Below are 13,285 nucleotides of genomic sequence, written 5' to 3'. Positions count from 1 at the left end.
AGTCCTTAATAGGCCATGATCATAATCCAAGGTTACAATCAAATCAGAAATAAACTGTTTTGTTGCTTATTATGTTGGATGTTGGGAACTTTGCAAAGAGAAAAACAGTATACAGTTTTGGCATCAAAATAAAAATGAAGAAGATGCCTGATGTGGCATCTTTGTTAGTGAAGCAAGTGATACATAAATCTATTTTGTCCAAATAAGGAATGAAAAATTCCGTTTACATTCACATTTCAGCACACATCTAGTGAAAAGACTGAGTTTAAGCAATTGACATGATGAAAGCTGATATATTTTTTTTCTTAGCAAAGCTCCTCTACCTTATTTTTATATTTTTTTTGCTTGCTTCCCATGCTTTTCAGCAGCTCTGAAGTATATCTAAAACTCACATTTATAGGCTTTTTCTTAACACTCAATTAACTTGTAAAATCAACATTGCTGTTGACCAAAGTTAAGCAAATGCAACAAAGGCTGATAAGGTTCTAATTAATTATGGGAAATCATTCCTTCCCGTGAGCATCAGTATGTACTGCATGCTCCTACTGGACAAAAATGGTTGGTCATAAGCTTCCAGTCCCACGTGTCTAAACTTGACAGCAAAAAACATTGTAGTACTCCTGAAAGATACACAGAGATCACTCTTGGAAGCAAACATACTTCAGTAAGGCTTCAGAGAATTGTTTTTGAAATTGTAAAACATTGCATTCATAAACACATTCAAAAGAATGATTTATTCATATACTTCAGATAATTCTTTTCTTGTCTCTTTTTCTCTCTAATGGATTGCGTTTTGTTATATACAAATCATTTGTATTTGTCACACTCAAAACTGGTGGCTGAGAACTGTTGGCCTAGCTGGAAAGCATGAGGAGAGAGGAAAGCTTTCATTTTCCCTTTAAAAACTGTCTTTCTTGGGATTGATTCTTGTGGTATCTCTATTTGGATTAATATGAAATTAAAATAAGTATATGAAATGAGTGGAACATGAAAAGCAGAAGAACTGCTTCTCAATTAGGGTAATCCATATGGTAATCATCTGCAAAATGAAATGTGTGAAGAGCAGACTAAGAAACATGTGATTGTGAAAGGAAGGGAGAGAGTTACGCAGTGGCACATGCTAGTTCATGTCTGGGTTGAGAGATTAATTTAAGCATACTTCCTACTGTATTTTATTTCATTTTATTTAGGCTGTGTATCTAGTAACATTGATTCTTAACTGTCACATCCCAGCTTGCTGTGTAGGTAACTGGCAAGAGTACCATCAACTCATGAACCTAAGAATCCAGCTTGCTGTCCAAGCAGACAAATGGAGCTCCACAGAAGATGAAATACTGCAGTAGCAAATGGGGGTTCTGCACTACACCCCAAAATGTATTAGCTTCGTTTTCCTTCACTTGTAATGTAGGAGGTGCTGGCTGACAGCCCTGGAAATTGAGTCCTCTATTTCTCCACAGGAGAGGTATAGCAAGGGCAGCAGCAATGCAAGCTTCCCCACATTGTCCTGCCAATGTTCCTCAACCCAGTTCGGAAGAGGTCACTTCTGGAGGTGAGTGGGTGATGAGTCTCTCAGTCCATGCAGTTATTGCTGCCAGGACAGACTGTTGGATGGAGACTGGCCCTGTGTCTTGAATGAACCACCAGTCTTTGATAGATAATCACTTTGTGTACTGTAAAGCGGCGTGGGCTGGATTCATTGAGGTTGCATTATTCTGCTTGACTGCTGTCACGTTTTGGTATTGCTTTTTGGTTGGATGGCACCTTTGTATGTTTTTCTTTTTGCACTGTTTTGTTTTCAGAGACTTTGCCAATGCTTTATGTACACGTCTACTAAGTAGCATGCATAACTGAATGCAGTCTGGTTGTGAATGTGATGCAAAAGAGCAGTTACTGATGGCAGCCATGTATGCAAGAGGAGCGTTAGAGCACTAGACCAGGAGGCATGCTTTGAAATGCACAAAAAATTGATAAGAAAGTGAATGTTGGTTTTCAGTATCTAAATGAATGATTAGGTTTCTGTTGTAAAGCCATATCTTAACATTTTCTCTTTCCGTAATTACTATGTAATTTAGATATTAACACTCATTAAGCTGGTAAACTAATGCTCTTTTTTAGATTATTTTACAATTAATTAGATCAGTCTATCTAAAGTTAGACACACAACAGCCTGCTCTATATGAAAGTATTGTGTATGTGTTGTTGCAGCTGCAGTAGGTAGTTGTCACCTAAACCAGGAGATATGTGATAGATGATTTGAGAAGGAATAATGTAATTGATAGCAGTCTTCAGAAAAAAAAATAATGGATGCTTACACCTGTGGCAAATGAATTTTTCATGTACATTCCTGGGTTTATTTAAGTGCTTCATACTTCCAATGCAGTGAGTACTATTCTGTTTTCAGCCAAATTTTAATCTCTCAAATATACAGATGTAATATAGAAAATGGAAACAAAGGCTTAGCAAGGCTGTTAGGCTATAGTGAATCACTTCTGCAGCTTCAAATGCTTTGTGAAGGATTTCTAACAACTTGATTATCATTTGTAGTTGAAGCCTGCAGGTCTGTGTAACTCTGCTTATATGGCTGTTTGTAAGCAGGTATGATAACAAAAGAACATACTACAATTCAAATTTAGCATTATTAGTTTCTGCAGCATCTAAAATAGTTTTCCTAACCAGAAGATTTTTCTTGTCTTTTGTTTGAATGATACGGTTCAGAATATTATTCATTCCATTCTGACTTCTTCTTTTGTCAGAGTGATAAGGAATACAAGGTTTGGTTCATAAATAAAATCAGCAGTAGAGTCCTCTTGGGAAGTAAATTGTGACTAAATCATAAATTCAGTTTAAAAGTTTGAAGATGATGACAGTTCCCTGCATTAGGCAATATAACATTGGACATATTTGCTAATAAATCACCTTATTTAGTATTTTTATGGTGCTAACAAATCACTGTGGAATTGATTTTTCTTTTTTTCAGCCCTTCCAAATGCAGTGCAGATTGCAAGCTTCTCACTGACACGGGCAAACCCTCATGAGGTCTTGAGCTGGCCTTCCACACACCTGTGTAAACTGAGCCAAGCACTCAGCTCAAACCTTTCTCTAGGTCACATAAACCTTTGAAGACAACTGCACAATTCAGCACCATTAAACTCTTTTTATAATGAACTTTATTTTAAATTGAAGTATGAAAATACAGTTAAACCATCATCAGTATGAACACAAAAAATATGAAAAGGGGATTTTCTCACGTTGGATTTTATTCATACTGCATTCATCTTTCTATTTCTGAATGTGTTATCTTTAAATTGCAATTAATACAGAGCCTGATTTTTGTGTGTATTTACCTTGAATAATGGTGATCTAGAGGCATCTACTTGTAAAACAAAGTATTACCCAGAGCATGAATAAATATGGCACGATAATCCTCAGAACCTTGATGCTGGAGACCCAACTTGTGTAAGTAATTCTGTCGATTCCTGTATGACTGGTCACATGAGAAAAGGCTTCAGTATTCGTAGTTACAGATTATTATCCTGTGAGCTTCAGTGTTGTTATCCCTTCTTTACCTCCCATTATATCCTAGTGATTTTACAGCCTTGCTGGCTGTGTCCAAGCACTGGGAGCATAAGAAAGTCAAATCAGTCCTTGGAGAGCATATATATAAATACCTTTCCTGAGCCTCAGTGAGTTGATTTGAGGCTGTAGGTTCAGAGAGTCATTCACAAAGTCATTTTTCTCATAAAACTTTCTGAGGTGTGTGTTGAATAATAACATTCTGGACTGTGCATGGGCACAGTTGGGAACTCCTCTTGCTAAAACTGTGTTTCTGTTTGTGTAGCATAGGTCTCTATATGCAAGTGATCCAGAAGAAGCTTTGCTTCTTCCTGACCTGTTGGAGGTATCTCTAGCAAAACATTTCCCTGACAGATTTGAACCTAGTGTGGAGTCCATCGGGCAGAAGTCCTGTTAGGTTGTTCAAAAGCAAGTGCTTGTTTAATGCACTTAGACCTATTTCATGTGTCGGACTTCCAAAAATACATGATTGAGATGGGGCAGAAGGAATTTCATATAATCACAACTTTATGTCATTGGCATCTGTAAGAGAAAGGGAGACTAAGGAACCAAATCTGTTGGAAATGAGAACTCATTTCTCAAATATCAGGCTGTACGACTGCTGTCATTGATTTGCCATGTGGTTGTCGTGGGCTCCTAGCGTGATGTCGTTTAGTATTATGGTGGCCATAGGAATTAATTTGTCACCTGTCTTCTAAGGCTTTATAGAAGATTGGATTTGTACCCTCCATTCACCTGTAGGTGGGCAGGTTTAGTCTAGCCAAGTTCATTGGTGACCAGGATGTTATTGCTACTTAGCACCTATATAATGGCATATACAGAAAAAGTTAGTTTATATGTATATTCAGTTCCTATTATTCTGCAGCCTTACTGTGTTGTTTGTAGTGGTTCAAGTGTTTGCACAGAAGGAACTCATTGCAGGATCAGAGCTGATATATTTTTCAGCTTGCACACACCAATCCAGCCTGAGACTTGAGAATACTCCATGATGTGAGTACTATAAATATAGCACTTTTTAAACACTTTCTGTGCCAGTAGCAAACAAGAGAACAATCCTCCAAAACCCTCAACAACATTTTAACTCATTTTATTATTTTCTATTGAGCACTTGGAAATTAAGACCTGGTAAAACTGCTCTGGGGTTTTGTCGCCTTTATCTTGTAGAAGAGTACTTGAACTGAGGCACTGAAAGCATTTTAGGAGACAAAATACTGCCAGTGCAATATGAGGTATGCAGACAAAAATAAAGAGCTGATACAGAGGGTTCTTTTTCCAGTGCTTTCTTTTTTTTGACATTAAGACTGCACTATGGGTTGCCGTCATCCTCTGTGTTCCATAAAAACCTAACTTACAAATCAGAATTGAATTTTCATAATATGCAAACTAATAGATCAGCTGCAGAACTCAGTGTCAAGTTGTTACTTTTTTGAAAATCATTCTCATGTTCCTTGAAAGAGAGCTAACAACTCAAGAATGTTGATGTTGAGTTTTTAATTTTTTTTCCTACTTTAGTATGCAGGTGTAGCAAATTCAGTGTTAACAGAAGTCAATACTGAGACCCCAGAAGTGTGAGATTTTCCAGGGCAAAGGGAAGTTTTGTTTGTTTGCACTTTCTGACTTAGGCTTATCTGCTCTACATCTGGAAGCAAAAGAGAATTTTTTCTGCGCTTTAGTGGACGTAACACCAGGATGCTATGGATCTTTGTAGGCATTCTTTTTTATGTCATGTAGTTTAGGCTCTTTTAAAACCTACCTGTAATGAATAAAATATTCAAGGAAATCTGAACTTCCAGAAGATGACTGAATTTGAGATGTTAGCTGGAATTTTAGGACAGAGATTACTGGTATTTATGGAATTTACTGTAGCATTATCTACCAGTGCTCATCTGTGATAATTTTGTGCAGTGCTGACTGACATAGTGACATTTATATTGCCTTGTGATTTCCCAAAGGAGGAGAAAAAAAGACTTATATTTCTAATTAAATAGAAGACAACGATACACTGTATTCTGGCAGTTCCTCACCAGGGTTGGGAAGACAAGGTCGTGTTTGTTTTCTAGGATAGGAACAGTAGAGAGAAATTTTGAACAAAAATGTTGATCTGGATACCAGTTGTTTTTTTTTTTTTGGAAGACTCTGATGTGATTTCATTGTTTGTATTTGCAGCATTACTGTAACTTCATGATGGAGGAGTCTCAGTGCTGAATCAACAAGTTTAAACAAAATCTCCCTCAGCCCAGTGGCTGCTAAAGGTACAGAGAACACCTTGGGATGGCTGCAGTCAGATTAGTGCCAATCAGTGCATTTTTATAGCATGCTCTCTCCGCTGAGCACCTGTGCAGCAGGGAGGTGATGATGTGGGCTGTGTACTTCCCCTGTTGCAGTCATACAGCTGATAGTGCAGAGACGCTGTCAAGCTCACTGTGAATTAGGTAACTCTACCTCTGTATCAGTGACTTCTTGTTTGGTGTGAGCAGTGCGTGAGTGTGCACGATGTAATGATTATTTAATGTTTTGCTTGGGCTGTTAGCTGGACAATATAGGGTCTGTGTGTTTATAGTTGGCTGTGCTGAGATCTGTTTCATTCATTAACCATAGTCCTTGGCATCTTTTCCCAAGAACAGGAAATGAATTGATAAAATGTTACTTTGTAATATCAATGGACTGATTTTTATTCAGTTTAATTTGGAAGCTATAAGCAAATGTTGAAGCTTGCTGTTTCCAGCAGTTAGATACAGGACTGCTTGATGTTGGTGCATTGGTGTGAAGGAGTGGTTATTGTAGAATCATAGAATCATGGAATGGCCTGGGTTGAAAGGACCATAATGATGATCTAGTTTCAATCCATCTGCCGTGGACAGGGTCACCAACCACCAGACCATCAGCATCAGCAAAATCCAAATAAATGACCATAAACCAAAACAAAAAGCAGCATGAAAACCCTCTCCCATAATGGAAAGCTTTGTAAACAGTGTCACCTACCCCATGCACTTCCCACCTACTGGAGCTTCAAAGCTTAGATCAGAATTTTTGTTGCAGACCATGCAATGGAAGGTCCCCATCTTACATACAGCATGCGAGCAGCCATGCCATACTTCATCTGGACAGTAAAGTATGTGTTTTTTTCTTTTCTTTCCATGAGCCAAATGAATATTTGGAATCAGGAAATAAACTCCCAACGCTTTCGTTGCTTATCTTTACAGGATCCAGCGCTGTGCTTGAAGGCACAGGGAGCTGTGGTATTGAAGTGAAACATCTCACTGAAATCAGTGTTGGTATTTTCAGCTAACAGGAGACTTCTGTGGGCTATCTCTGAGACTGAGAATACTCTAAATGTTCGATGTCACTTGAAAATGTGTAATGAATGGTGGACTAGGGAAGGAAGATGAGACCATAGCAGTAAAATGGGAGGCTGTATTCACTAAGGATCACCTTACCCTATAACCAATCCCACAGAGGTAGAAGTGCCTAATTATGCTAAGAGCGTGCATTCAGTACAAACAGCAAAGGAGGAAGGAAGAAGCACTGACCCTGGAGGTGTTCAAGGAACGTTTAGGTGTTGTGTTGAGGGACATGGTTTGCAGAGAACTATTGGTGATAGGTGGTCAGTTGGACTGGATGATCTTGTAGGTCTTTTTCAACCTTGGTGATTCTGTGATTCTAAGCAGTCCTATGAATATTCTTTAGAAAGCAGACTGTACAGAGAGCTCTGATGGTATGTACTGCATCTAGTCTGACCCAGACAAGAACAGCAACGCATTTAAGGGTTCATTTTACAGAAAAAAATATTGTGAGAGTGGGAATGGGTACATGTAACAGGACAGGTTAAACCAATGAAGCTTTGGCTTTGCAATATTTTGTATATGTGTTTCACATATTTATTTATATTACAAGTTGATGTACGTGTACTCTTGATTTTTTCTAATTAGAATCAGGTCTCACATTTAATTTTAAATGTCTTTTCTTTGATCTGCCTTTTTTAGATAGAATGTGCTTTCGAGGGAATCTGCATGTGCTGTTATTGAAATGTAGGATTGCTAAAGGGTTTTCTGTTAAAAAAAAAAATAAAAAAAAAAAGGAAATACATTTTGAACATAAGAGCTTAGTGTGCACACATCTTACATCTTTTGTGTATTCTTGATTTGTTTATTTTTTTTGTCCCAGTAGGACTTTCCTAGACAAAGCCTTTTGCTACAGTTAACCTGCAGTGCTTGGTATCATTGACCATCATTCTGTGACAGTCACAGTATTGTTTGGAATGCAGAAGATAAATTCATTATCTGTTCAGTTTTCTCCTCTCTTTTTGTGGAGGTTCTCCCAGTGCCTTTGGGTGCTGTGCTCCTGTCTTGAGGGCTCCACAGCCCTCAAGACAGGAGCACACAGAGCCCACAGAGAATAGCAAAGTCTTTAACTTTGCTTGTGGTAGTTTCTACTTTGCTAGTTTTGAAGTTTTCCGCAGTTGAGAAGGACTGGGTAACTCCTGAGTTTGCACAGGAATGATTTTTCCTCACTTCTGCTAGCAGATGAGCCTTTAAGGACTTTTGCTGGCAAGTTTCAGCCTCTGGGTGTGATCCTCAGGGAGAATGTTGGGCAGCCTCTCCTTGGTGCTCAGCAGAGCCAGGCCACTGCTGAACCTCATCTAGTATTTTTCTCTTGGTGCTTGTAGTAGCTGCAGAGATGAGGTTTAGCTCCCCACGAGAGATGTCGAATGTAACAAAATATGAAACTAAATGATTGTTACAGGATAAATGCCTTGTCTTAATGCTTCTCTGAAACCACAGAGGTACTTTTTAAAATGTAAGCTCTAACATCAAACTTCTGTTCAAAAGAAATATTACTTCTGAAATACAATAAACAGTTTCACAGGTTGAAGTAATGCCCATGATGCCTCCTAGTGCTGCTCTGTAGCACTACTTTCTTAATACCACTGTGGTGTTTCTACATATAACCCAGATTTAACCACCAAAATTTTTTAAATAATATTGGAATTTCATTTTGATAAGCAGATTGTGTTCAAATTGATTTTTCCCATTCTTCTGTAGTTCGTTCCAAATCCTCCCCTGAACACTCAACTCAGTCTGACCTCTCACACTGTGGATTAAAAAAATTGGAGAACTCCAGATGGTTCACTTCTTGTAATAAGGGCACTGTTTTTGGATGGGGATTTAAGTATGAAGCCAGTGATGAGTTAAAAATCCAGCAAAGAAAATAAACAGCCTCTAAAGAAAATCAACAGTCCTCTAAAATTACACATGCAGTTTCAGACATCCACGAGTGGTAGCACAACATTGGATTTCAAAAGCCTTTAAAGATTTCCCACCTTTCTCACAGACTATCAAAGAGAGCTATCAAAGCTCATTAAATGTCTTAGAAGCCAATGTTATAGCGGTAGGTAGCCCATACTTTCTGATCTCTTTTCTAATTGCTATAGTGGCATGCCATTTTTTTTTAAAGCTATCTGAAATTGAGTTTTAGTTCTGGCAAGTTCAGCAAGTGGATATAAAGTACAGTGTTGGTCAGTCCCTCCTGTGCCCCTCAGGGACAAAAATAGATGTTTTTTAGTCATCTTTTGTTAGGTATCTTCCAAACTGCAACTATTTGAGTTCTGGGACTTCCTCTGTGCGTCACCTGGCTTGGAAGAAATGCTTAATAGCAAGAGAATATTTGACAAAAGTACTGGTGAAAATTGTCTGTCTTCTGTGTCAATTAGTTGTGGTAATAGCTGCAACAAATCAGAATTAATGGGTGATTTAAAAAAAAAAAAGAAACAAAAGCTGCTTTTTTTTTTCAAACATGAAAAAGGATTTGTACTAAGGAGTTACCAGTGGTAACACAACAGGAAAAACCTTTGCTTTCATGAATAAAAATTTCCATCAGCTCGAATTCTGCAGCTATTTAACTGAATGTGTTGTTGAGCTCTGCCATAAGTCACGATCAGATGTACATCATTTGTGTCACTGGTGGTGCAGTAGCACTGAGGGTCACTCAGCACAGCTGGGTCTGTAAACACATGAGAAGGAGCTGGTTTGTGGCTGGAGCAGTGTTTCTGTTAAGGAGCAGACAGCAGGAGATGTGTACCTGTAGTAAAGGAGGGGAAACATGGAGTCGTGATGACGGCTGGTCAGCACAGGCAGCAGCAGCTAGAAGAGGAACACAGCTGCCAAGGGTCTTTACTCAATGATAGTTCATTTATTGCTGTATCCTGAGGAACACCATTTGTCTTAGCTAAACCTGGAGTTGAAGTTAGACCTAGCAAATATTCCAGTCTAGGGAAGTGTTCTTCATGTTGAAAGCATTCTCACAGTGCACTTAATCACTATTTTCTGGCAAATACCGATGAAACATAATGCAGACACTGTAATAACTGACTGTGCCATTGTACTCTTGTTCAGGCAGCTGTGTGGTGGTTTTCCTGGAGACCCTGGGGCTCCTGTGATGACTTCAGCAACCTAAGATAACCTGGAGAACCACGCTGATTACAAGTGAATAAGAAACAAGTTTTTACTGATCCCTGTAGTAGTGATGCTTTCTTCACCTGTGCAGTGAGATATGTAAAAACACATGTGAGGGGTCCTCAAAAATCCTCTGTGTAAATATGTGGTAATCCTAAATGTCAGCAAGGGTAGACTTGGAGGACTTCAGCTGTGTGACAGACTTCTCAGCAATTTAATCTTATTGTAAGCATGGGATTTTTTTCTTTATTTCATTTATAAAAGATGTGTGCTATAATTTTCTTGCTATATTGTGGAGTAAGTTTCTTAACCTTGTCATGGGTACCTGATGTGGCTCAGTGAGTTCTCTTTCTGTCCAGAAACAGCCATCAGGCCAGGTAAAGTAGTGCCTAGGCAGGTTTGGTGGAAGCAGAGTGTTTTCTGCAGGGGCTGACAGCAAAGGCATGAGGATCCTTCCTTTCTACTAAACAACTCCAGATACATTTCTTATTCTCCGCCTTCCTATCTGATGGGTTCTCATGCCATAATCAGTTCATAATCTATCTTCAAAAATATTTTTTGCACTCTCCCAATTGTTCCTAGCTGAACTGGATTTGAATTGTGTTCTGTTTGTCTCAGCAACAGACGCCAGGTATCATTAAATCACGAAAAGTCAGGCAACAATAGCCATTCTTTTTGTAATTTTGGCCAAAATGATCTTCATGTTTTTTCATGACAGTTTTTTATGTTTTCTGTTAGTGAAATGTTAGGATGCAGACAATGTATGAGTACTGCTGTGGAACTGAATAAGAGTATACTGGGAATGTGACTTGCTTTAGCTAACTTTTAATCCATTTTTCACCTATTATTAAATGTAAAAATAATGAGAGAATTACAAGTAGTGCCATAAATCAATGCATGTCCTGAACTGCAGTGCAAATCATTTTTATGAGAGCAAGCTCCTGTATTTATAATAAATCAAATTCTTTATCTTTTGAGCTTCCTGATTAAAGTAATTAGTCATTTATGTTGATACAGAGCCATCAGTGAATACTTTGCTTTATTTCACAAGTATGGAATCTTAAAGAAGTTTGAAAGGGTCATTGGTTATAATTAGCTACACATTATAATGTAAATTTGTTGTTTTGTTGGTGGGAAAGTAGTTTCTTCTGACCTAGATTAATATGCTGAGCAATTCTCCTTCTGAAATTAGAACAAACTATCTTTTAAGTAAGGTAGTGTCAGTAGTTGAGAGGTTTTTGGAAACCCTTAGCTGAACATGGAAAATGTTAATTTTTGCACTCTGAGATAAAAACTGATGTGAAATGCCAGGTATGACATAGCAGGGGTACTTAAGTAGGGCATCCTGTGCCAGCATCCCCACTTGTGAGACTGCAGCGTTAGCTCCTGCCCCTTCCCATAGCAGCTGGGGAGACATCTGGTTAATGCCATTTGCAAAGTCTTTGGTAACTTGGGAACTGCACGTGCTTTGTACCTGTAAAACACTGCTGTTGGCTGAGAGATTCTCTTTGGGATGTAGTTCTTACCAACACGTACTTTGCATCACTCCCACTTGCGTGAGGCCACACTTGGAGTAGAGTGTTCAGTTTTGTGCCTTTCACTACAAGAAAGACATTGAGGCCCTGGAACGTGTCTAGGGAAGGATAGCAAAGCTTGTGAAGTGGTGAAGGATCTAGAACTCAAGTCATTTGGGGAGCAGCTGAGGGAACTGGGATAGTTCAATCTGAAGAAAAGGAGGCTCAGGGGTGACCTTATAACTTTCCACAACTCCCTGAAAGGAGGATGTGGTGAAGTGGGGGTTGGCCTCTTCTTACAGGTAACAGTGATAGAACTTGAGGCAGTGACTTTAAGTTGTGCCAGGGATGGTTCTTGTTGGATATTAGGAAAAATTTCTTCTCAGGAGTAGTGAGGTATTGGAACAGGATGCTCAGGGAAGTATTCAAGAAACGTGTAAACCAAGGGATGTGGTTTAGTGGGCCTGGTGGGGATGGTTTGATGGTTGGACTGGATAATCTCAGTGGTCTTTCACAATTCTATGGAATAAAGCCACATGTTGGAGACAGAAGATCATACTTCTGGGGAGAAGTTTAAAAGTCTCCAGAGTTGTTTTTATGGATGTGAGATGGGGAAGCCTATCCTGATTGGCTGATGAGCCAAGTAATTTCAGTTTAAGGTGAACTTACCTTTTGGTGGCATTATGGCTCGATCAGTACTGGTCTCCTAATTTGCTGGCTGAAGTTTCCATTATATTTGAAGACAGATCTATCTTATTTTTTTAGTTTTCTATGTCAAACTCCAAGGATAATTATGAAAGTCAACTTCTTTCATTTCTTATTAGATTACATGCTTTATTTAGAGTTAAAATAAGGCAACCTTCCCATCAGTTACTTTGGTCACCTGCTGTGCAGGCTAGTAATACCATGCTTAATCTTAAAAAGCAGTGTTGGTCAGTCACATTTGAATTCCAGTGTAGCAGCAAGGAGACAATTAAGGGAGAGAAGTTAGCTGAACTAGTGCTAGTTTGTACTAATACTTTTCAAAAGCAAGTGCCTGGATAAAGTCTGCAGTCTAACAAATAAATCAAATTGTGGCTTTGAAGATTACTTTTTAGAAAGTGAGTCCTGTTAATATTGAAACATACTTTTAGTTTATATTCCTGTGAGTAGCGCTATTAAAGTTAAGCTTGTTTTAGTAATGCTTATGGAGGAACAAGTGATAACATAGTGTGAGAATTTGAGAGGTTCCTCTCAGAAGGAGGAAAGGGGTTGTGACTAAGGGCAGGGAAATGTGAGCGCTGGCATTACTATTATTGTTTCTTTTCTATTGTGAGTGATGAAGCACTGGGCAATTTCACAAGGAAGCTTAAATGTGCATTAGAGGAAGTCTTTACATCTTCTAAGACAAAGAAAATGGGTTATTTTTCGGAGAATATTGTTACGAAAACAAGCAAACAAAGCATCAGGCAACACAAAATCCTCTACAAAGATGAACATTGTCACTTGAAAAGAAAATAGGTACTCACGTCCGTTCACCACCTGGGTATTAATGCAGCCAATTACTGTGTCCTGCCTTTCAGACATTATTATGTTACAGCAAGAAAAGAGCCAATATTGTATTTTATATGACCTTTCTAATGCTGTATATACACATATAGATTCGTGTTATTTGTCTCTTTGATTTGCCAAATGTTTCTTATTTCTGGCTCAAGGCATTTATTTATTGCAAGGCTTCAAGCTGCGGTAAACAAGGTCATAGATTAA

The 13,285-nt window shown here is 38.5% G+C and overlaps 1 protein-coding gene across 7 annotated transcripts in view; it reads left to right on the top strand.

Annotated features, from left to right (window-relative positions):
* PPP2R2C (protein phosphatase 2 regulatory subunit Bgamma) overlaps positions 1-13,285 on the top strand; it is a 173,557-nt gene that overhangs the window by 65,603 nt on the left and 94,669 nt on the right. For 2 of the 7 annotated variants that reach the window (XM_090139681.1, XM_090139680.1), the window contains exon 2: positions 1,458-1,549. The exons of 4 other annotated variants lie outside the window; for them this stretch is intronic. In XM_090139681.1, the coding sequence (XP_089995807.1) occupies positions 1,483-1,549 (67 nt within the window). In that variant the 5' untranslated portion in view covers positions 1,458-1,482. Of the gene's footprint in view, positions 1-1,457; positions 1,550-13,285 lie in introns of those variants that run through there. One more of the 7 variants, XM_090139686.1, reaches the window with a different exon arrangement.

Source organism: Phasianus colchicus, chromosome 4 (genome assembly GCF_987193195.1).
Source record: "Phasianus colchicus chromosome 4, bPhaCol1.hap1.1, whole genome shotgun sequence".
NCBI lineage: Eukaryota > Metazoa > Chordata > Aves > Galliformes > Phasianidae > Phasianus > Phasianus colchicus.
This window is presented reverse-complemented; position numbering and strand designations above follow the sequence as displayed.